The sequence below is a fragment of the Gastrolobium bilobum genome, unplaced genomic scaffold (assembly GCF_033153095.1).
Source record: "Gastrolobium bilobum isolate Gb01-03AN ecotype WA unplaced genomic scaffold, APGP_CSIRO_Gbil_v1 utg21470, whole genome shotgun sequence".
Lineage (NCBI taxonomy): Eukaryota > Viridiplantae > Streptophyta > Magnoliopsida > Fabales > Fabaceae > Gastrolobium > Gastrolobium bilobum.
In genome coordinates, this window is record NW_026896317.1 from 186516 (window position 1) to 209084 (window position 22569).

The following is a 22569-nucleotide window of genomic DNA, read 5'->3' on the forward strand; positions in this document are numbered from 1 at the left end:
GGTCAATTTAGGTTTTGAGAAAAAAAAAGTATATGGTCAAGTTGGAAGTTTAAATATTGTGGCACTTATATGCTATATGATATGTAGCGATCAAGTTTAAATATATGGCAAAAAGGAAGCCAGTCCGGAGCCACATTAATGTGCATTGAGCAGTTTTTTTTAAGTTAATTTTTTTTAATTAGAGTTAATAAGAACTTAAAAACAAAAAGTATAATTTTCATAAAATCTTTTTCTAATTAGAAATATAATAAAGAGTATTAAAAAAAAAATCAACTGGGCATTGACCCAGTATTGATTTTTGCGTTGAATTAGTTTTTTGAATTTTAGTGAAAAACCTGCAAATGGAGTCTAATTCTAAACTTTGGGGATGGGTGGAAAGCTCAACTAGGTTAATCATTAATATTAGTTATATCTCATGGTTATGTTTTATTTGATATTTGAGTTGTTGGATGCAAGTAAATCAATAATTAAGATTTAGTGTAAGATTTTACTCTTACACTGGGGTAAGAATATTTTGTCCCTTATTTTATATTACTGTATAAATTCAGTTCAGCCAATTCAACCAATGACCGGTTTTGGGGATGGGTGGAAAGCTCAACTAGGTTAATCATTAATATTAGTTATATCTCATGGTTATGCTTTATTTGATATTTGAGTTGTTGGATGCAAGTAAATCATCTGGTGTAAGAATATTTTGTCCCTTATTTTATATTACTGTATAAATTTAGTTCAGGCAATTCAACCAATGACCGGTTGGCCTAGTGATCCATTAACTCAATACTTTGAAAGGATCAATCACTTGTTAGGATTTAATAACATTGATTGTAGCTGATTAGAGTAACAGAATTTAGAAATCAAAAATTGAATAGTTTTATTTTAAATTTTATTTCAAATGCACACACAGTAACGTATATATGTAATAATATCAAGTGAATAAAGTTCCAATTCTTTACAATCATAAATTTTTTTGGATGCATCAAATCAAAATAATACAGATGAATCTACCATTTTTAATTGCCTCATGATAAACCTAATTCCTAACTAGCATTTCTACCACTACATTCTGCTACAACATCACGTTTGTCTCATCCCCAACTCTAACAACACTCTTTTGCTTGTAATACTTCTCAAGTATCAGTACAAAATGCAGTGTAGCCTTATGACAAAATGGAGAAAACAAAAGAAAATAGATGGTGGAGAAGCCTATTCTTTGGCACACATGAATTTTTGAACCCTTCATTGATAATTTTTTTGTTTGTTTAATACAAACAGGAGATGAACCAACGATAACCTAGTGTACAAAATCTCCAAGTGGGACGAACACTCTCTTGATGAAGTTCTCATCATTTTGGAGGGGGAGGAGATCGAATGATTTATCAATAGAGTAGGGAATAAAATTTATAAATATAAATTTAGAATAAGGGCATAATTGAAAAATAAATGAGGGCTCTAAAAAAGTTGATAGACATCTTCTCTTGAGAACTTATAATTTATTTTTATTTTTTATAAGAAATAACTTTTATAAAAATATGTTTGACTAAACTAAAAAAAATAAAAAATTGCCAAACACATACTAAACATAGAACAGGATTCAGTTCCAATTATAAGCTTGGAGTAATTGAGAATGTATGTGTAAATATAATAAGCCTGGAAAGCTTGATAAGCTAACTAGGTTTCAAAGCCTGAAAATTTATTATAATTTTCATGATTTCTGTTAATAGAACATGTCATATTTAATACTTTTTGAAAATATGTCAGGCTTATAGCTTGACTTGTATTAGGTTAATTGATGAAATCAAGCTGAAAGTATTATGTTACATAAATCTAACTTTATTTAAATTAAAGGGAATTATTTTCTCCTTTTATATGAGAAACTTTTTTGTTCCTGCAAATATAATAATAGGTAGGTCGCATTTAGAATTTTTCTTCTGTAAAAAGAGAAAATAATTCCCCTTAAGTTAAAGTCTAGTTTCACCAGCCCATTTCATCTCTGAACATGAATATAATTGTTACTTTTATTTAAGTAAGTGTAAGTTTTTTCCCACTTAATCAATTTTTGTAAAACTAATGTATTTATAAAAAATAATCATATACTTCACTTATTCAAAGTTTTGGTTTACTTGAAAAATAATAATGCTCAGTTGGTATTGTGAGCTAGCTAATGTCAAAACATTTTGATGGGAGCCAAGCAAGTATCGATTCATCTGATGATAGTTGAAAAATAATGAATTATAAAGTTTATATTTAATGTTTACATCAATAATTTTCTTATAAATAATTTATATTACTATAATTTTTTATTAAAACCTATAGTATACTTTGATTTTAGAATAAAATAAATCTTCGTCTCAATTTTGTCTTATTTTTCAAAAGAAAAAGCATTTTGGTGGAAGTGGATAAACAATTAACAAGGTATCCATTGGGAATGAGATGAGGAAGTGGAATGTCAATATCTCCCGCATAGGCGAACCACTAGACGAATTAGATACGAAATTTCATCTACGACGGTATTAAAAGATAGAGCATTAATTCGCACCTAATTCCGTTAATATTGGCACGAAACTGCAAAACTAGAGCTACACAACAAGGGCATGTGACGTGCAAGTCACCACTCGTAATTTTACTCCATATTTTTGTGGGGCATTCCCTTTGGAATTAACTTTTGATGTTAATGCAAAGAATATTGTAAGTTTGATTAGTAATGATTTTTTATTAGCAGATAATATATAAGTGCGTTTTATGGAATGACCGTTATAATAAGTCTTGACTTTAGCTTGTGAGACTTTGGAACGAGATATTTTCACCTCTAAATTTTTTTTCTTAAAATAAAAAAAAAACTTTTCATTGACAATTATTAATGTCAAATGATGACAAGAATGAAGAATTCAATATAACAAACATGTGAACAAACAAGATTTAAAGGTGAACATAGCGTGTATGGCTTTTGTGATAATGGCCAACAATGCCCAATTATAGCTTTTTCTAATTAATCCGTTCATGTTTAGGTCATGAATAGGTCGGTGTATTAATCTGGTTGGAAATCACCCACGATCTCTTGATCCACTGAAGCTCCTAAAGACTCAATGCTTTTATATTCAATCCATGCATCACGAGATTATTTTTAATTGAATGTAAAGTTTGATGATTAGGATGCGACTGATATGTTTATAATCCCATAAGACCAGTATGGTACTGTTTAGAATTTGTCTTTATGATATGTATTTAAAGGGTTTCTCTATGAAAGGTTATTCACTCAGAGTCCCTATTAGGAGATTTTCATATAAGAATGCAAAGCTTTATCCGAAATTCGTAAATCAGTTAAGTCAACTCGCGTTAGCTAATTACATTAGTTTATTTTATTATATAACTAGGAACAAGTGAGAGGATAGCAACTCCTACTTGCCAACATATCTACCAAGTTTTCAGAACATAGACTTATCCATCAAAGAATAGCCTGAGAGAGGCTACCTCTCTCAAACCAATCAACTAGAACACCGACTAAAAAAAGATGGTGGCAAACAAGGTGCTCAAATGCTATAAATAAAGATGTCATTGGCCTAAGTATAGCTATCTTTATTTGAATACTTGAATCTCCTTGAGCATTAAACTGACTTGAACGTCGAAGTGTCATTGTAGGTACCCCAGTCACTTTCAAAGGACCTAGAGACCCAAAGGTGCTGCTCAACCATCTCGTATATTGTCACACCATCCCGCCAAGCTCACTTCATCTTGGAGAAACTCAAATTTTTCTCTTTCTCTTCATCAACATCCTATATCTTCAACCGTATGTGGTTAAATCCAGCTCAACTGGTTGTGGACTGATCACCATTAAAGTCTTAATATAAGTAAATTCAAAAAATGTTTTACAAAAGAAAAAAAATTGGAAAATGTAAAAATTATTTTATAATAGATCCAAAGCTTGCAAATAAAATTCTAGCACTCAAACTATTTTAAAAGCTATCATATTTATATCTAAACCCGCTCAAGCTCTTTTTCTCGTAAATTAACTTTTAACTAGTATGTAATATATAATATTAAAAATTACATTGTCCACCTTCTTTGGTTATTATCATAGGTCAAGGAGAAGGAGAAAGGGAAGAAAAAAATAATATGAATACGAACATCAATTCAATTATAAATAATACATCTAAACATTGAATGAAAACACAAATATTGAAAAGAGAGAGTATATATATATATATATATATATATATATATATTGTTTTGATTGATCCATGTAATCACTTTCTTTTCGGACAACTTAATTCCACGACTTTCGGGATAATTATTTAACAATAACTTCTTAGATATCGAAGTTATTCTGTCTATATGTCTATACTTCTTTGTATGCAAGAGATGGCCTTTGGTGTTATTGGATATTCAATAAATTAATTTATATTAAAAAAAAGATGTTATGAATAGTTGCGATCGAGAAGTTTAAAACTTCTTTTATTGCTTGACTTTTCCCTTTAATATCATATATTTATGTTTAAATTCATATTCTTTTAATCTGTTTCTCATATTTGAGAAAGACAATTTTTATACATGATTTAGTATTTTTGTGTGCTAGGGTAATCTATTTGTTTCTGATGACTGATAAGCGTCGTACAGGCTTTAATTATTGTGCCAACTCTTTTGACTTTTGATCGAGTATTGTGATTAATTAAAAGATTTTCTCTACAATTTTTTTATTTTCAAGATTTAAACTTCATTTCTTTTCATGGAAGTACAACTACCAAACCACAGCAATAAATGCTTATTGGTATTTATGCAAAAACCTATTACTATATATTGAATGAGTAATTTATGTGTTTTTCAATAACATTTTTTATATGATCCTAACTATTCTTTGGACAGTGTTTGGTTCGGAAAAAAAATTTTTTACTAGGGAAATGTAATTGATAGGAAATTTTTTAGAAAGTAAGTTTGGTAGGAAAATGTAAAAAAAATTGTTTGGTTGACCGAAATATTACCAGGAAAATTTATTTAAATATGCAAAATCTATGTTCGGGAGAAACTTTGCACATGTTTTTTCACTTCCCCAGTTATCTCAAAATACCATATCTCAAGTGGTATTCTATAACAGTGAATTTCATCCAAAAATCAACACAAAAGTTATTTTCCCATCTATCCTATTTGTCTAGTATTTTTTGAAAAAACCTGAACCAAACGTGATATTTTCCAATATCCACTTATACTTTCTCATCAATCCCAAAATAAACCTTCAACCAAACACTACCTTGGAGTAAGTCACGTACCCCAATTATACTCACAATTCGGGTGCGAAAAGAGATTCATATAGGCATGAGACTAATTTCAAATTCAGCTGCATGACTTGAAATAATAAAATAACCATTAAATATATGGATCAACTAATAATATGTCATTTTCGTTTAATCACTGATCTTAAATTCGAGTCCTAGATATGCAGCTATATTAAAATTTTGGTAGGAAAAATTTTACTGCCCCCTATGATCCTGTCCGATTTGACTGAACTAATTTGATAATTGATGAATTGATAGAAAAATAAAAAAAATGAAATAAAATTTTTTAAATAGTTAATAGTGCCTCTAATTAATATGTAGAAGGAAAATATAAAAGATTAATTTTTATTTTAAGAGAAAACTCCATTTTCACCTCATGTGGTATAAATTGTATCACTTGACCTCTTGTGATTTTAAACTTATCTCTCATACCTATTGTGATTAAATAAGTTAATTATTTAACCTCCCATGATTTCAAACTTTTACTCACACTCATCATGATTACAAAAATATATTACTTAAACCCCCCTGTGATCTTATTTTTAAATATAAAAATAATACAAGATAAAATTTAAGAAAAATGAAAAAAAATTACATATATATAAGACCACAAGAGACCTAGCTAAGTGATACATTTTTTTATATATACCGACCCTAATTAATTACGTCTTTGAAGAGAGTTGGCTTTTCGGGTATCTCTACAAGTTTCAACTCTTTTAGTTGGCTATGAGACTAATCTTGAGTCAGGACTTAGTCACAGTTAAAACTCATCACCTCTCTCCAAAGATGTATTTGGTGAGAATCAAATTCAGGTTCTCTCCTCACCTACTCAATTTGTGTTGCCAAATGAGCTACATCCCTTGAGTAAGTGATACATTTTTATAACCACAATGGACATACGTACATAATACTTAGAAATCACAAGAGGTTAAATAATACGATTTTATAATCACAATGAGTTTTAAGTGACAAATTTGAAACCACACACGCCAAGTAATAAATCAAGGGTAAAAATAAAGTTATTCGTTAAATTAAGTAGGACTGTGCAATCATTTAAGTCTCTCATTCTTCCGGTCATTTATCACTTTCTTTTCCAATTCAAATCCGGCTTTCCATATGGGGCTATGTCCCTTATTTGTAACAAAAAAAAATTCTAGATTTCCATAAAAGGAATTGATTGTTCCATATTCCTTTTATTTATAATATATACATTATGGGTTTATCATCTATCATTTAACATGACCACAAAAAATTTCTTACACACACAATATTTTGTGGGACCCGCAGCAAAAAAAACAAAAAAAACTTCGGCACGCAAAACGAATCTCTATAACATAACACAATCACTTTTCCTATAACATAACTCTTATAAAACCCATACATTATATACCACTTTCTCAAGCAGGTAATTGATTTTGAATAAGAACCGATCGAGTACATGGTATATGACCTTATCAATGCCCTTATTAATAGTGTAAAATTTTCACAAAGTGGTGGACTGAACTACTCTATCATATATATATACCTTCATCTGTCCCCATCACTTATCTCAAATCCACCGCAATATAAGAACACCCCATCACCACCCTTCACTTCCATTACCATATACTCTAAAATCCTTCTCTCTCTCAAAGCAAAGGAAACATTAATCAACAAATTAATTATATTACTCATTTTACTCTTGGTGTTCTGGAGCTGGCAGACTCAAGAGACAAAATGCCTAGAGGAAGATCGGATCGCAACGAGAGAGTGATCACAGAGTTATACAAAGCCTTAATCTCCAAAGATACAGACACAATGCATCGCCTTTTAGCCCCAGACTTGGAATGGTGGTTCCATGGCCCACCATCTCATCGCCACCATTTGATTCCACTCCTAACAGGATCCCCTTCATCTTCTACATCATCAAAGCCTTTGGTTCCTGATGTCATAGTAGGGTTTGGATCAGTGATCGTTGCTGAAGGGTACGACGAGACCAACTTGGTATGGTGGGTGCATGCGTGGACTGCCACTGATGATGGAATAATCACTGAGGTCAGAGAGTATGTGAACACTTCGGTGACGGTTACTAAGCTTGGTTTGCATGCACCACCGTCCCAAACGGTGGCTTCCTCAAATGTTGTTGCTGTTGCTTCCATGTGTCAAAGCATTTGGCAGAGCAAGCTTTGTGATGAGTCTGTTCCTGGACTTATTCTCGCAATCTAGCAAAAAAAGGGTTGCCATGAAAGTGAGGTTCGAACCAAGGGCGGACCTACATGGGGGCGTGCATGGGCGGTCGCCCCCTCTAAAATCTGAAAAAAATGTCTATATCTCCAAAAAATTACGTAGTATATTTTATTTTTCATAACTAGTGGGTTACTTTAACAAAATTAGCATTGTGTGTCGTTTGGATCTGAAATGAGTTGAATTGATTTCACCTTGTTGACGATCGGTACAGTGTTTTTGTTCAAAGCTTTCGATTTCACTTTCTGAGTCTCCTTCTTTTGCTTCATTTGATACCCAAAATCTGTTAGCATGAGAAAGAAGCTTGATACTCATTTTCCTGTTGTGAGTATTTTCACTTTCTCTTTGTAAAGTTGTGATCTTTTTGTAGTTTCATGCTGTTCGAATGCTCAAAAACCAACAGAAAGTGAAAGAAAAAAAATGGGTATAAAATAATTATAATTTGCAATAATTTTTGGAATTTATTTGTTTAGCTTTATGGTGCTTGATAATTGAAGTAGATGGGTCTGTAGTGCTGTGGGCATTATGGAACTTTATGATGTTAGTTTTAGATGTTTGCCTAATTTGGGTTCCACGAGCTTCCCCCTCTTTTTGGATTTATTTTAGTTATGTGATTATATTTGTTGGGTCCTGGAGAAGATTTAATGGAGTGAGATATAGATTGGCGGACAGTATGTCTTAGAACGGAATGAAGAAAAGCTATAAGTATGGTGGAGGGTTAGACCCGCTGTTATTCCTATGTTCCAGATGGTCCCTTTTTAGTCCTTTTCCCCTTCATTTCCCCCACTTCTTCTTGTCCCTTTCTTTTTTACTTTTATTTATTTATATATACATATATTGTTATTTTATTTTATCTTATTTTATATTTTTATTTTATTTGTTTATTTTTATTTATTTATTTTTGGCTTTTTTACTTTTTTTATTTTTTTTATTTTTTTTAACTTTTTTTCAACCGTTTTGTATCTTTCATGTGGGTTCATCTACCACCGACCCCAATTAATTTGGGATAAAGGTGTTGTTGATGTTGATGTTGATGTGATTATATTTGTTATTAAAATTATTTAATGGGTGCATCTCTTGAGATCGCTGTACAAGTTTTTTGGTTTAAGAATGTGATTCTCCTACTTTTCATTGTTGACATGGCAATGGCAATGAAATAATCTATGTTAAATTCGTCAATTTAGTATACTTGTTAAATTATATTTTATTTAAAATTCTATAAGTTGGATTTGTTAAAATTTTTGCCCCTCTTCATATAATTTTCTAGGTCCGCCATTGCTTCGAACCCTTGGTTTCAAAAGCTCACTCTATATGTGAGTGGTGTTCCATTGGTTACGTAACTTATGTGATTTAGGTTAAAAGAATCGTGTGTGTTTGGTCTGTCTACTCTAATATTGTCTGCTATATGTTTGGTTTCATGGTTTGGTTTGTTGAAATGATGACTGGTTAAATAAATATTAATCACTTATCATAATCAAGTTTCGTGCCTTCTCAGATTTGTTAAGACACAATATCGTTGATTGTCATCATGTGGATGAAATCTCAATCGGGTCAACTTTAATTTGGTTCATGTTTAGGCTAATGTGAGTATTAATATGAAACGTAAGATCACCACTTGAGCATATAACACAAGCGATAATAAGACCCTTTCTTTGAAAACTAATTTCAAACATATCCCAATTTTTGTATATATTAAGGAAGGTTTACATGTATATTATATACTAAAAATTGAAAAAGTTGAGTTTGGTGACGTTTCAACGACTATGGTAGTTTGAAGTTATATAACTCTGTGCGTATATATGTTCATTCCATATATCTAGAATCGGGGTCGCTATGCCGTGTATAAAAAAATGAAAATTTTAATTTTATGCTGCGCAATATTGGCAAATGTGGGTGTGATTCTAGCACCAAATAAACACAAAAACATTGTATATTCAATATATATAACTGAGACTTGTAAAAAGCAATAATAATGGGACATTTAGATGGGGGGAACACTAAAATGCTATATATTTATTTGCAACTGTAAGGCTTGTGGGCATGTAATTTATGATTCTTTTCACGGCCTGGAAGGCCTTGGTTTATCATTATCATAACTGCGTACAAAATAAATAAATAATGAAGTGTCTACTATGTATATTACAAAAGGTGAGAGCTTGTTGTGTACGCAAAGGTGAAAATTAAAGAAAAAAATGCAGGTAATAGAGACCTTAATTTGGAGAAGTAAAAGATTACAACATCAACAATCAAGCGCTTTTTTTTTATATGAACCAAACAGTGTTATTGTGCTATAAAATCAATTTTCAGCCTATTTTTTAATAATTTCACTTAAAGTCTCTTTTTTTAGTTTATTTTACCTTTAATTACTAAACTATTTTGCTTTTGATCAATTATTCTATGGCTTTAATGTTTTTACAGTGAATATCTATATTCGCTTCCAAAACGATATCGTTTTGGGTTGAAAAATTAAAAAATGATAATGAAAAAGACGATTATAACCCCGAAATAAATTATAATTACAAAAATACCTTGATTTCCGCCTCAAAACGGCGTCGTTTTGGGTTCAATGTAGATAAGTTATTTACATTGACTATAAAAAAACGAATCCTTATTCTATATAATAGAAAAAATACTAGCTAATCTTCTTTTTATATGTTTAAACCATGTTAAGTAAGATTTTTTTTACTTTTTCTTATTAAATATAAGAGTATTCGCATGTCAAATTAATTAAGGTTCAAGAGAAAAGGGTAAAAATAAGAAGAAGAAACAAACCAAACCTAGCCAATTAGAAAGAAAATAAAAAAGGAAGCATGGCAACGAGTAAACTGTGCCTTTGAATGTGAGAGGGAAATGGGTAGTTGAGTGAGAGAAGTGAATGTATATCACTTTGATGAAATACATAGTGATCGGGTTGATTGGTTGAAATCTGTAATACCCGTTAATCAAACAATCATTGATTGGGTTTCGTTAGATTGGATACTCCATCAAATCAAATGACGCAAATTAAACTTAACTAATTTAATTAGTTTTGATTAATTTATGTATTTATAATTAAGTTAAACCGAACTAATGAACACGCTTAAACAGATGTTATTCTAAGTTTTCCTCTAATACATTTATTCTTGAACTTGTCCAATTTTGTATAACAACTGATTCAACAATTCAATTAAATGCGCTTTTGTTGTCCCTTTATCTATGCAACACCATTAATTGTGTAGAAGCCGAAGATTAGTAATGATTAAAAAAAATATGTTAATTTAGGTTTCATGACGGGACCAAATTAAAATGAGGGTAAAATAATAGGTAACTACAAAATAATCAAAGGTAAATTAAGTAAACTGAAAAAAATAACTAGAATAAAATATAGATAAAAGAGAAAGGTAGGGGAATAGAGGAATAGTTTTTTATTGTATTGTAATGTCTGTCACTAGCGTTTTATATGAGTATATTTGAGCTCTATTTACAGGGTCTCAATTAGGTATGATATATGATAAAATTGAATTCTCCTAACTCATAGGGGTTAAAAAGTTACACATTAATGACAAAAAATTATTATATATTGTTGATCTTTTCAGTTGATAAATTTTTTAATTTAATCCGTATATTTTAATGTAACTCTAAAGCAATTTTTCAGTATTATAATAGCAATAGAAGAAAAAAAAGGACATTGGAAATGACTATATATATAAGAATTAAATTAAATATTTTTTCAGATAAAAAATAAATATATACGCAAGAACTAAAAATAAATTTTAGCCCCATTTCATCATATGGCATTGGTTTTGGTTAGTGAAGATGGGCCAGGCCCACCTTCTGAAATTTGAATTTCCTTGAAAAGCCCCAAAACAGAACGTCATCGTCTCTAACATTTGACTCTCAAGTAAACTAGGGCTACACCGTTAAGCGTTGTTCATTCGTCTCCATCAGAATGCTGTCAGGGGACATACCTCCAAACCAGACCATTTACATAAAGAATATCAACGAGAAGGTCAAGAAAGACGGTAACGTCCTTTCAGATCTTTTATCTGTGCCTGCCACATTAAAACCCGTGTTCCCATGTTTTGCACTGTCGTTTAATTCTGGGTTTACAATGATTTTTGAACTTGACGAGGTTGCAACTACTGCCTGTAATTTTTGAAGTGAGTTGTGATGTATAATTTGGTGTCAGGAGAGTAGCGCCGACAAACTTCAACTAGGTTTGAGTTTATTGCGGAATTAGGGTAGCTGTGGATTTGGCTTAGGTTCCCTGATTCTTATATTTCTTATGCTGAAAATTTTATTGATTTTCATTGTTGTGTAAGAAAGTTTCACTGGATTTGGCATGTCTCAATTGGACAACATGGAACTTAACATTAAAATAATGTAATATATATATATATATATATATATATATATATATAGAGAGAGAGAGAGAGAGAGAGAGAGAGAGAGAGAGATATGATCCTTTGATACCGTTGTCAAATTTGAAGTTTGACATCTCATCTGAGAGCCGTTAGATCAAAAAAGATTAATGACTTTGATTTGTAAGCATGTGACACCATTGATCTTTGTTGATCTAACGGCTCTCAGATGAGGTGTCAAACTTCAATTTGACACTGGTGTCAAATGATCCTACCTCATATATATATATATATATATATATATATATATATATATAGGTAAAAACATTTCTCCTTGGATGTCCAGCTAGTAATCCTGATCGTTGATTCTCATTTATTCTTTGCATTTAATGCTTTCACCCACTTTTGTATGGTCATGATTCCTAGTTGGACGTCCACCAACTTGAGAAAATATATATATATAGGTAAAAACATTTCTCCTTGGATGTCCAGCTAGTAATCCTGATCGTTGATTCTCATTTATTCTTTGCATTTAATGCTTTCACCCATTTTTGTATGATCATGATTCCTAGTTGGACGTCCACCAACTTGAGAAAATATATATATATATGTATATATATGTATGTATATATACATTATGTGTATATATGTATGTATATATATGTATATATATATAATGGCCTTGATGTTTGCCAATGATTTTGCATTTCAGATATTGTAATTAGATATGTTCTTTGCTGATTTTGTAGGTATGACTTTAGTTTTTTTTTAATGATTTTGATGTTGGACCTATGTCTTGTCAATCTGGCAGAGTTGAAGAGATCTCTGTATTGCTTATTCTCTCAATATGGAAGGATTTTGGATGTTGTTGCTCTAAAGACACCCAAGCTTCGAGGACAGGCATGGGTTTGTTTTAGTGAAGTCACTGCTGCCAGCAATGCAGTTCGACAAATGCAAAACTTCCCGTTTTATGAAAAACCTATGGTAATCAAGTTATAGTGCTGTTGGTAATTTCATTACAGTTATATTCATAAATCTATTATATACTTATATATCATTTCAAACTTTTTGGAACCATTTCTAATTGCCTTTCCAGGTTATCTTACTGTCTTTGATTTCACATCTTGTAGTTTCTCTTACTTGTCTATAGTCTATCATATATTTATGTTTGTGCTGAAATATGCCTGCTTGTTAGAATTCTTATTTAAATATTTTGTTTGATTTTGTTTTACCCAAACACTATTGTCTTGTTGGCATTATGTTCATTATCAAGAATGAGAGTGGAAGAATGGATGATGTATTCTATGTTCTTTATTTTCCCCCCTTTTCAATAAAGTTACTTGGTATTTTCATTTGTCTATCTTTCGATCAATAAGATGCATCTAAAAGCTTTATATGTAAATAATTTGATGCAGCGAATTCAATATGCAAAATCAAAGTCAGATTGTATTGCTAAAGAAGAGGGAAGTTATGTTCCAAGGGAAAAGAAAAAGAAACAAGAGGAAAAAGGTGAACAATAGTCATTTATTGTTTCCTTTCATACCAAAGTCTTGCTCATTTTTTGAATTCATATTTTAGATTTCTTTCACTTGTAAGCACAGTTATTATCCGTCCCTTTAAAGTGGTAATGTTGGTTTGAAATGGCTGAAACATCATATATAATAGGATTGTGGCGTTCCAATACTAGTCATTAGAACTACATAGAGATAGAGGCATCCACAGTTGTAAAGAAGAAATAATTTATTTCATTTAAAAAAAGTTGAAAATGCTCCTTAAAAGTTGAAAGTATGTAAGTAATTTTACTGTGGTTTGAACCCAATGGTCCTTTGTTGGTGTTATTCTTGAATGCTGCTGATAAAGCTTTCTGAGGCATATATGCTTCCCTGGCCTGGGAATTTGAGCAAACTATCATCCTCAGGTTTCCTTGACTTAAAGATAATAATATGACTGAATTTTCTGTTTTAAAGTTATTGTTTACTGTGAGCTAAAGCTTCCTAGTAGTGGATTATATCATGTTTGTAATTCCAAATTCATTATTCGATCTTATGCGTATGAGTTATGATTCATACACAAATTCCTGCTGCTGCTTATGCCTTGTTAAAGATTTTAAATTTGTCATTCATGGATAATGTTTTTCCAACTTACTAATGTGTGTGAAAAGAGTAAACAAATTAGTATTGCCATGTAATGTCCATGTTAAATTGAGGGCGAGCCTGGAGCAGTGGTAAAGTTGTTCCTTTGTGATTGAAAGGTCACGAGTTTGAATTCGAGAAATAGCCTCTTTGCAATTATACAAGGCCTCATCCCATCCTCGCTAGTTGGGGTTTAATGGGGAGTGGTTTACGGGATACCCATGTTAAACATTTTTAAGAGAATAATATCAAAACTTCAACATTTGGACATTATTTGTTTACCTGACATTGTTATATAGTTTAAGGATCTTAAACTGCCTTTCATCATCACTTTCCGATCTTGTTGCATGAGAATCAAAATTAGGTCCTTTGTTTAATTGGCAGTACTTTCTTATTGTTTGAATTTGACTGGCATAATTTTGCCTGTACAGCTGAAAGAAAGCGGCGTGCTGAGGAAGGACAACAATCTTCTGTGGCTAATGGAACACATGGTGCAAGTAATGGTGGCCCAACGGTAAGTTCCTCTAACAATTTGCTTATAGTGCCTGATTTTCTCTTTCTGGTAAGAACGTTGGCTTTGTTGTAGCAATTTCTCCCCTCCCCTCTTACGAGATTGGGCCATCAGTCATCTTTCAGTTTAACTGTTGGTCTGTGGATAAGATAGTAATGTTGAATTTCCTGCGCTTATCTTTTGTGATATTTCTTGCACTAACATATAATCTGTCTACTTTATCTGCAGCCAACTTTCCGCCAAGGGCCGGGTGCTCAAGAAACAGCTGCTCCTAACAATATTTTGTTCATAGAGAATTTGCCTCATGAAACCACTGGTAGGATGCTTGAAATGCTCTTCGAACAATACCCGGGTTTTAAGGAAGTACGCTTGATTGAAGCAAAGCCAGGTATCGCGTTTGTAGATTTTGAAGATGAGGTGCAATCATCCATGGCCATGCAGGCTCTTCATGGCTTTAAAATCACCCCTCAGAATCCCATGATTATAACCTTTGCTAAGAAGTAGCTGATTGATTTTTCATCAGCCAGTATTTTTCCAACTCTGCCTGTATTTTGGGAAGGGGTACTTGAAGAGATTTTGCAAACTGTACTGGTATAGATCTTTAAGAAACTAATTGAGAAGTTGTAAGTTAACAGGAAGTTAGAAACCAGCAGGTGCAAAGTGAGAATTCAACCATATTTGTGGGAAGATTGAGATAGTGATGGTATAATATGTCTTGATTGTATGTGATTTATTTTAATTTTCTTAGCAAAAATGTCCTTTGTTTATTTTGTAAGCCAGGTTCCACGAGCTATAATTGTTCAGCCTTGATTAAATTCCAGTTTTGCGGTTCTTGCAAAATAAACAAAAAAAATAAAATAAAATGAAGTCTCTGGGTTTCATGCAAGTTTTCTTTTTCGCAGTTGCTCTAAAAGAAACTTAATAAATGAAAACTTTTTTCTCTGTATACAAAATTTGAAATCAATGTCTTACAACTGGTACTATATAGGTGCTTCAATTTCCTTTTCACTCCTGGCTATGGTTTATAACTGGATTGACACTTCCGGTGGAACTTTGTCTGCAATTTTATTTTTTTTGGGTCTAAGAACATATTATCAATTTTTTGAAAATATATCATTTTAAGTGGGATCATTTCCTTCTAAGTATAACAAACAGGGTCCAAAGATTTGGGCATGAAGGAGACCAGACTATTGTGAGACAAGGAGGCTTTTTTGATTTTTTTTTTTTTTATTTGTTGAAAAAAAAAAGTGGTGTTTCGAAACTTGTCCATCTAGTACTCAAATAAAACCTTTTAAACAAAGTTGATTTCAATCACCGGTTGTTTAACAATCGACTGATTAGCAATAAGTAGTTTAAAATACGTTAATGTTATACTTATCATTATTTTAGTCTTATTATACTTATTATTTATTTGATTATTGTTGGATCAATTTAAAATTAATAGCAATTAATTTTTCTCTTTTTTCAATCATTGATTTCAAGTTAATCTAACAATAATCAAATAGATAATAAGAGTTATAACTCTAAAATAGTGGTAAGTATAAATATTCGTTAAAACATTTCTCAATGAACTTAAAAAAAAAACGGAAAGTTGTTCCAATAAATAGTAAAAGTAACACGAGTTTAAGTGATCGAGTTCAAACAAATTCACTTCCATAAACGTAATGAGTGAAGATACGTTGTAGTGGTCGCCGTACCATGTGGACTTGGAGCTGTACTATCCTACCTCAGAAAGCCACTCCGCCATATAGCATTCATTTGCTCTATTTTGCAATGTCAAATATATCCCCAACTTCTTTTAGCTATTTTTATATAAAAGTATATCTTCATCTCCATTAAACTTTGCCCTTTTTGTTTATCCATTATTCATATTCAGAAAAAAAAAGATTGCAATAGTTTTTTTATCGCAAGGAAGTATAAAGTTTAACGAAGAATGTGAATTTAAATTCAAACATAATGATTTAGTAAGATTCGATATCAAAATCGTTCAGTATAAAAAAGAAAAAAAATTGTAGTGTTACTTAAATTACAATTAAAATAAATTTTCTAAAAAAATTTGCAACAAGGGTAATTAGGTCATAACAACAATAAACTCCCGTGACATAAAAGTCAACGACACTGACTTGTTCATCATCATCCCCTGCAACCAAAACTCTTAAGGACTTAACCGAAACTCCTAATCACGATTAGGACACTGTTTTCTGTTAACGGTTATAGCTACGATCAGAATCTTGCATGTAAAATTAACATTCTCATTCTGATGCTCCACCTCAACCATTCACCAACAAAGAAGAATAAGAACAACAACAACAACAACAACAACATGGAACCAACAATCACCAATATCTTCAACCTTCTAACAGAGGAACTCTTGTACATGATCCTTGACCACCTTGACGACGACCCTTTTGTCAGAAAATCATTCTCTGAGGTCTGCAAGTCCTTCAAATCCCTTGAGTCCAACCACCGCAGAGCACTGAAGCCACGTCGCCTTGAATTCCTTCCAAGAACCTTTCACCGCTACCCTTCAATCTCGCGCCTCGATTTCTCACTATGTCCTTGCGTGGATGATGACATGTTGGATTCAGTATCACTGGCATGGAGCTCTTCCTTGCGGTCCATTAACCTTTCTGGGTCGAGGACTTTCTTCACACATGTGGGGTTGTCTTCCTTGGCTTTGAATTGCTCAAACATGGTTGAGATTGATTTGTCTAATCGCACAGACCTAACTGACTCAGCTGCTAAGGCAATAGCAGAAGCTTCAAACTTGGAGAGGTTGTCGTTGACAAGGTGTAAATCAATAACGGACATGGGGATTGGGCACATAGCTGTTAAGTGTACTAAGTTGAAGTCTGTTGGCTTAAGATGGTGTATTGGTGTCACTGATCTTGGGGTTGGTTTGATTGCCATAAAGTGCAAGGACATTCGGAGTTTGGATCTTTCTTACTTGCCGGTAACTGTCTTTTTCTCTGTACCTTTTTTTTTTTTTGTAATTTGATCCTCTTTCTGGTAGCTTAGTAAATCCGGATGTTTTTAATGATTATGAAATGTTTAGGAGAGAAGTGCTTTCTTCTTTCTGTCATTTCCAAGGAGATTGGGGTTCCAATGGCAATGGAAATTGACTTTGAATCTGCTTCTGTTGTTGTTCTAGTTTGATGCCTCATGAGTGTTTTACTACTGTGAATGTGTGATCGTTTTAATCTGTGGAAAGTCTCACTCCATTAATGATGATTATTAATTGAGTGCCAGATTCAATGGCAAAGCTCTGACCAATATTGATTGAGATGGTTGGTTGCTTTAGTAGTGATTTGCATCTTGGACACCGATGTAGTTATCATGTTATTGCTGATAAAGCCAACTCATAAAGATAACCATGTAGCCTAGCCTACCTTGTTTTTATTTTGTTTTATTGCTTCTTATACAAGAGTTAAGACAACAGCACATGCATTTAGCCTTTTTTCAGGCTTATGTTGAAGCATGCATGTGCAGGTTTATAGTGATTTTTATCAAAATACACATGAGGAATTTTCACTAACACTAATAATTCAACATTCAATTTGTTGATGGTGCAGATAACAGAAAAATGTCTTTCTCATATCCTCCTATTAAAACATCTAGAAGATTTGGTTCTTGAGCACTGCCTTGGCATTGATGATGAGGGCCTTGCAAACCTTAAAGCAAGCTGCAAGTCAATGAAGGTACCCCTTTTGGTTTTCCATTTCCTCTCGGGGTCCATTGGATGCCCATTGTGCCTACGGGATTACACAATGGGAGGTTTCCCAATTCCCCCTTCATAACTAGAAGTATAATGACCCTAACTGGTAAATCTTAGTTAGAGATTTAATTTAAGGATTTAAATGCCATAATTAGATTCAGTGAGCGATTTCGAGTATTTTGACTGTAATCATGACTATGTTATGAACAGTGTGTTCTGCCGGAGAATTTACAGTTTTGTGAATTAACCGGTAGAGCTTAAAATGAGCAAAATAATTTTAGGAACATAATTTGAAAATTCTGATGACAAATATGAGTTCAGAACGAAAAATTGTATAGTCTGGCACTTTCCGTGAAAATCTCGTGAATAGTGTTTCTACCGGGTATTTTGTACCGCTGTTTAAGCAACCGGTAGAGTCCAGAAATAAATAATTGATGAAATAAGAATAAGAAAGTCCAATATATGCCAAGCAAGTCAATATAGGCCCAAGAAAATGATAAGTTTATAAGTGTTAAGTTTCAGAATTAAATAAAGTACAGTTAGTGGTTCACAGTGCATTTCGTTAAAAACGGTGCAAAAACCATACTGTGAATTATGAATATTGTTCCTTAGGAAATAAAAATTAATTTAAATAACTTTAGAAAAATAAAAATATATCCGTAGCTTTAAGTTAAGTTTCCGGTAAATTTAAGTGAAATACGCGATAGAAAAACATCCGACAAAAGGGCCACATGTGCCTAAATAGCTTGGCCACTTAAATGAATCACTATTCATTGCATTGCTTGTTTTGTTGATTTCTTCTTGAATTCTCAACCAAATCTTATGACCCACCACTTGAAATTGATTAGGAACCACTCAAGGAATCCATTGCACCTATCCATTTGAGCTATAGTTGAGTGTGTGAAGAGTTATTCCTCCTCTTATTTTCGGATTACTATTCATAGGAGGAGAAAAAGTGGGTTTTTGATGGAGCTTTGCTTGGAGGTTATTCTCTAGGCTTTGTACAAGTGATTAGAGGTAAGAAACCTTTATTTCTATGGTATTATTTTGTGATCTATGTTTTGAAAATTTGGAGCATGTTTTGAGTGGGAAATATTTGATGTTAGAAGGTGAAAATTATGATGGATTGTTGTTGTATAGGAATGATAGTGTTTAGTAAGCATTAATTTGTGATAAAAAAATTGAAAAGCCCTAGTGCACTCTTCCCCTAGGTTTCGGCCTTCATGGCTTATATAGGGTTTATCATGCAAATTTTTATTGTATGTTTGAAAAGGTAAAATATGTTGGAATGTAGTGTAAATGGATTAATTGGTGGAAATGCCAAAGTTAGAAAAAAATCCTACAAATACTTGCTCTATGTTGCGAACTATAGGATGTTTAGGGGTATATATATATATTGGTTACATTTTATTCTAATAAAATGGGTTGCATTTTAATATACCAATGGATGAGCTAAGAAGTGAAATGCTTTGACAAATGGTTGAAAAATACCTTGAGTCCCTAAGGGTACGCCCGCGACTTTTAAAGAAAAATAACATGATTTATGTGAAAGATTCTTAAGTAAATGCTTGATTAAATTAAAGAACGCCAACGGGTGTATAGAGGTCTAGACTTGTGTATTGGCATAGAATTGGCAAAAATATAAAGAAAGGAAAATAAGCGATAAAATGTATGCTTATGAAATAATCATGGTATTGCATCATTTTATTGATGCATTGTAAATTATTCTCTAGGTGTGCCTAGGGATTGAGAAGGATCGGAAATCTCTTGAAGCGATAAAAGTAACTTGTTCCACAAGTAAGCGTATTGGTAAAGCTTCAAGAGGTAAGCTCTATGTTTAAGGAGTCTTTTCCTACTTGAGTGCTCCACCATGGTTAGTGAACTATGGTTGGACTGTATGACTGTGATTTAGATGCTTTGTATAGATGCATTCATATAGAGTTATTTGATAACATGATATGTTTTGCTCTGATATGACTTCTGTAATATGATTTCTGTAACAATCTCTGGCCATTGATTGTATAGTACCCGGACGTCCGCTTTGGGGTCCTCCCTCGGGACTGATGGTGTACTCCTCTGATATGTCTGGTTCCGCTTTGGGGTCCTCCCTCGGGAACACGTGCGTTGATTTCCGCTTGGGGTCCTCCCTTGGGAATGACGGCGCACATCTCTGATATGATATGGATATATGCTCTGTTCTGTTATGATATCTGTTATATGTTGTATTTGTATACTCTGTATCTGAATTTCATGCAGGAGTGAGCCAGGGGTATGGAGAATTCTCTATAAACCTGGAGCTTATTGAGATTTGTAATCTCACCCCTCTTTGGGGACACATTTTCAGGGGCCCAGATTTCCGGTGAGTCCTCACTAGGCAGGGACACGACACGTGGCTGAGGCAGTTGACAGACCGGATTTTGAGTGGCTGTAGGCTACTACCTTTTTGGAGTGTTTGATGTATTTTAGTATTTTCGCATTTGATGGATCATGATATTGATCCTTTATTTTGTATATGGCCTGTATATGTTTTGTACATGTCTATCAGTTTGATGCATGTACATTTGAGTATTCAGGAACGTTATATGATGATGTAGTATTCAGATAGGTTTATGTTTTGATGGCATGCTGTTAGATTTAGTGGCACGGAGCCATGTTATGCATGCGCCCATGTATGGGTATTTGATTATATTTGGATATCTGGCATTTCTGAATTGATATGTTGTATAAACTGTTTATCAGGAAATGCTTCTGAGTGGGATTGGAAAATCCCCAGTTGTCCGATTTATAGAGGAAACTCTGCCCGATTTTCGTTTACGCCGAGTAAGAATTAAGTTAGAAAAAGAAAAAGTTAGCTCATATTTTTGTAAGTTAAGTCTTCCGCTGTTTCTGTTTGTATCATATGTATGTTAATTGAACCGGCTCGAGACGGGGATGTTACATTTATGGTATCAGAGCAGTTTCTCTAGGAGAGCCTGTGAAATATTGCATGAACTGTTCGGGTTGTTATGTTCTTGAGTTTTCTTGGAATACTATGATATGCATGTCTGATCACCGAGTGTGAGCGTAGCTAACTCATTCCTTTGTGTGAAATATGCAGAATTATGGTTCGCCCAAGAAGGACTTCTGATCCTCCTATTGACCCGACCGATCCAATATTGGCAGATTTGGCAAGACCCCGACTTAACCCGCGGGGAAATACTTCACAGCCAGATCCAATGATAATGGCCTTAACTGAGATGCAACAAAATATGGCTGCAGCTAGGCAGCGAGAGCTTGAAGTGATGATGAAAGCAAATCAAGATCTGTTAGAGGCTAATAGGTTGGCCAATCAAGAAATGATGGCAGCAAGCAGAATGGCGAATATTGAAATGATGAGATTACTCTTGGTTGAGGTGAGGGCGGGTGGGCAAGGTCCACAGCCACAGGTCCACAGCCACAGCCTGAGCCACAACCACAACAGCCTGTTCCTCCTCCTCAAAATCCCATTGTTGTGGAGGGTGAAGGAAATCATGATGTGAATGAAGAATCTAGTCACAGGGGTGGCGTGGCACAGCCAGCCACTAATAGAGAGCAAAGAGAAAGAATGCTAAATGCCTTCCGAAAACATGCACCACCAAATTATAAAGGAGGCATTGATCCTATTGCTGCAATTCAGTGGTTAGAAGAATTGGATCGCATTTTTACTGTCATGGAGTGTGATGATCAGCAGAAAGTGTTGTATGCTTCTTATATGTTGCAGAATGATGCAGCTGATTGGTGGAGAAATACCCGTCTGCCCTTGGAATGTCAGGGTTATGCTATTACCTGGCCTTTATTTGAAAGGCAATTCTTGCTGAAATACTTTCCGGCTGAAGCCCGGATAAGGAAGAAGGGTGAATTTGAAGAACTAAAGCAGGGTCAGATGTCTATTGATGAATACTTGAATAAGTTCAATAAGCTGGCCAAATACTCTCATTTCCAGAGAGCTCCACCTACAGAGGATGACTTGATTTTTAAATTTCATAGAGGATTACATGATAACATCTCTGAAAAACTTGCAGGTGACTCATTTGATACTTTTGCTGCACTTGTTAAAAAGTGTAAAAATATTCAAGAATATTACAGAAGGAAGCATAAGGACCAATCTGCTCCTAATTCTGGTCCTAAAAACACCTCTGGGAATTCTAAAGGAAAAGGGTTGCAGGTTAGACAGTCTGATGGTAAGTTCAAAAGGCGGGAAATTCTAAGCCTGGAAATATTAAGCCTGCTTCTCTATGTGCTACATGTGGTAAAGTTCATGCAGGGGTTTGCAGAAAAGAGCAAAGACTGTGTTACAAATGTGGCCAACCTGGGCATTTTATTAGGGACTGCCCCTTTAATGGGGGACAGGTTTCTACTATTCAGG

At 33.3% G+C, this 22569-nt stretch overlaps 3 protein-coding genes across 3 annotated transcripts; all 3 read left to right on the forward strand.

The window, feature by feature from the left end:
* Positions 1-6980: 6980 nt before the first annotated feature.
* LOC133298919 (senescence associated gene 20-like) lies at positions 6981-7469 on the forward strand. Its single transcript, XM_061498309.1, has one exon. The coding sequence runs from the start codon at positions 6981-6983 to the stop codon at positions 7467-7469; it is 489 nt and encodes a 162-aa protein (XP_061354293.1).
* A 3892-nt stretch (positions 7470-11361) lies between these two features.
* LOC133298929 (U2 small nuclear ribonucleoprotein B'' 2-like) lies at positions 11362-15246 on the forward strand. The gene is made up of 5 exons (XM_061498319.1): positions 11362-11488; positions 12639-12811; positions 13243-13336; positions 14391-14473; positions 14699-15246. The coding sequence occupies exons 1-5, from the start codon at positions 11416-11418 to the stop codon at positions 14972-14974; spliced, it is 699 nt and encodes a 232-aa protein (XP_061354303.1). The 5' UTR covers positions 11362-11415; the 3' UTR covers positions 14975-15246.
* A 1484-nt stretch (positions 15247-16730) lies between these two features.
* Positions 16731-19180, forward strand: LOC133298927 (F-box/LRR-repeat protein 3-like). The gene is made up of 3 exons (XM_061498317.1): positions 16731-17423; positions 18043-18168; positions 19034-19180. Exons 1-3 carry the CDS (start codon positions 16731-16733, stop codon positions 19079-19081), a joined length of 867 nt encoding a protein of 288 aa, XP_061354301.1. The 3' UTR covers positions 19082-19180.
* The last annotated feature ends 3389 nt before the right edge of the window (positions 19181-22569 follow it).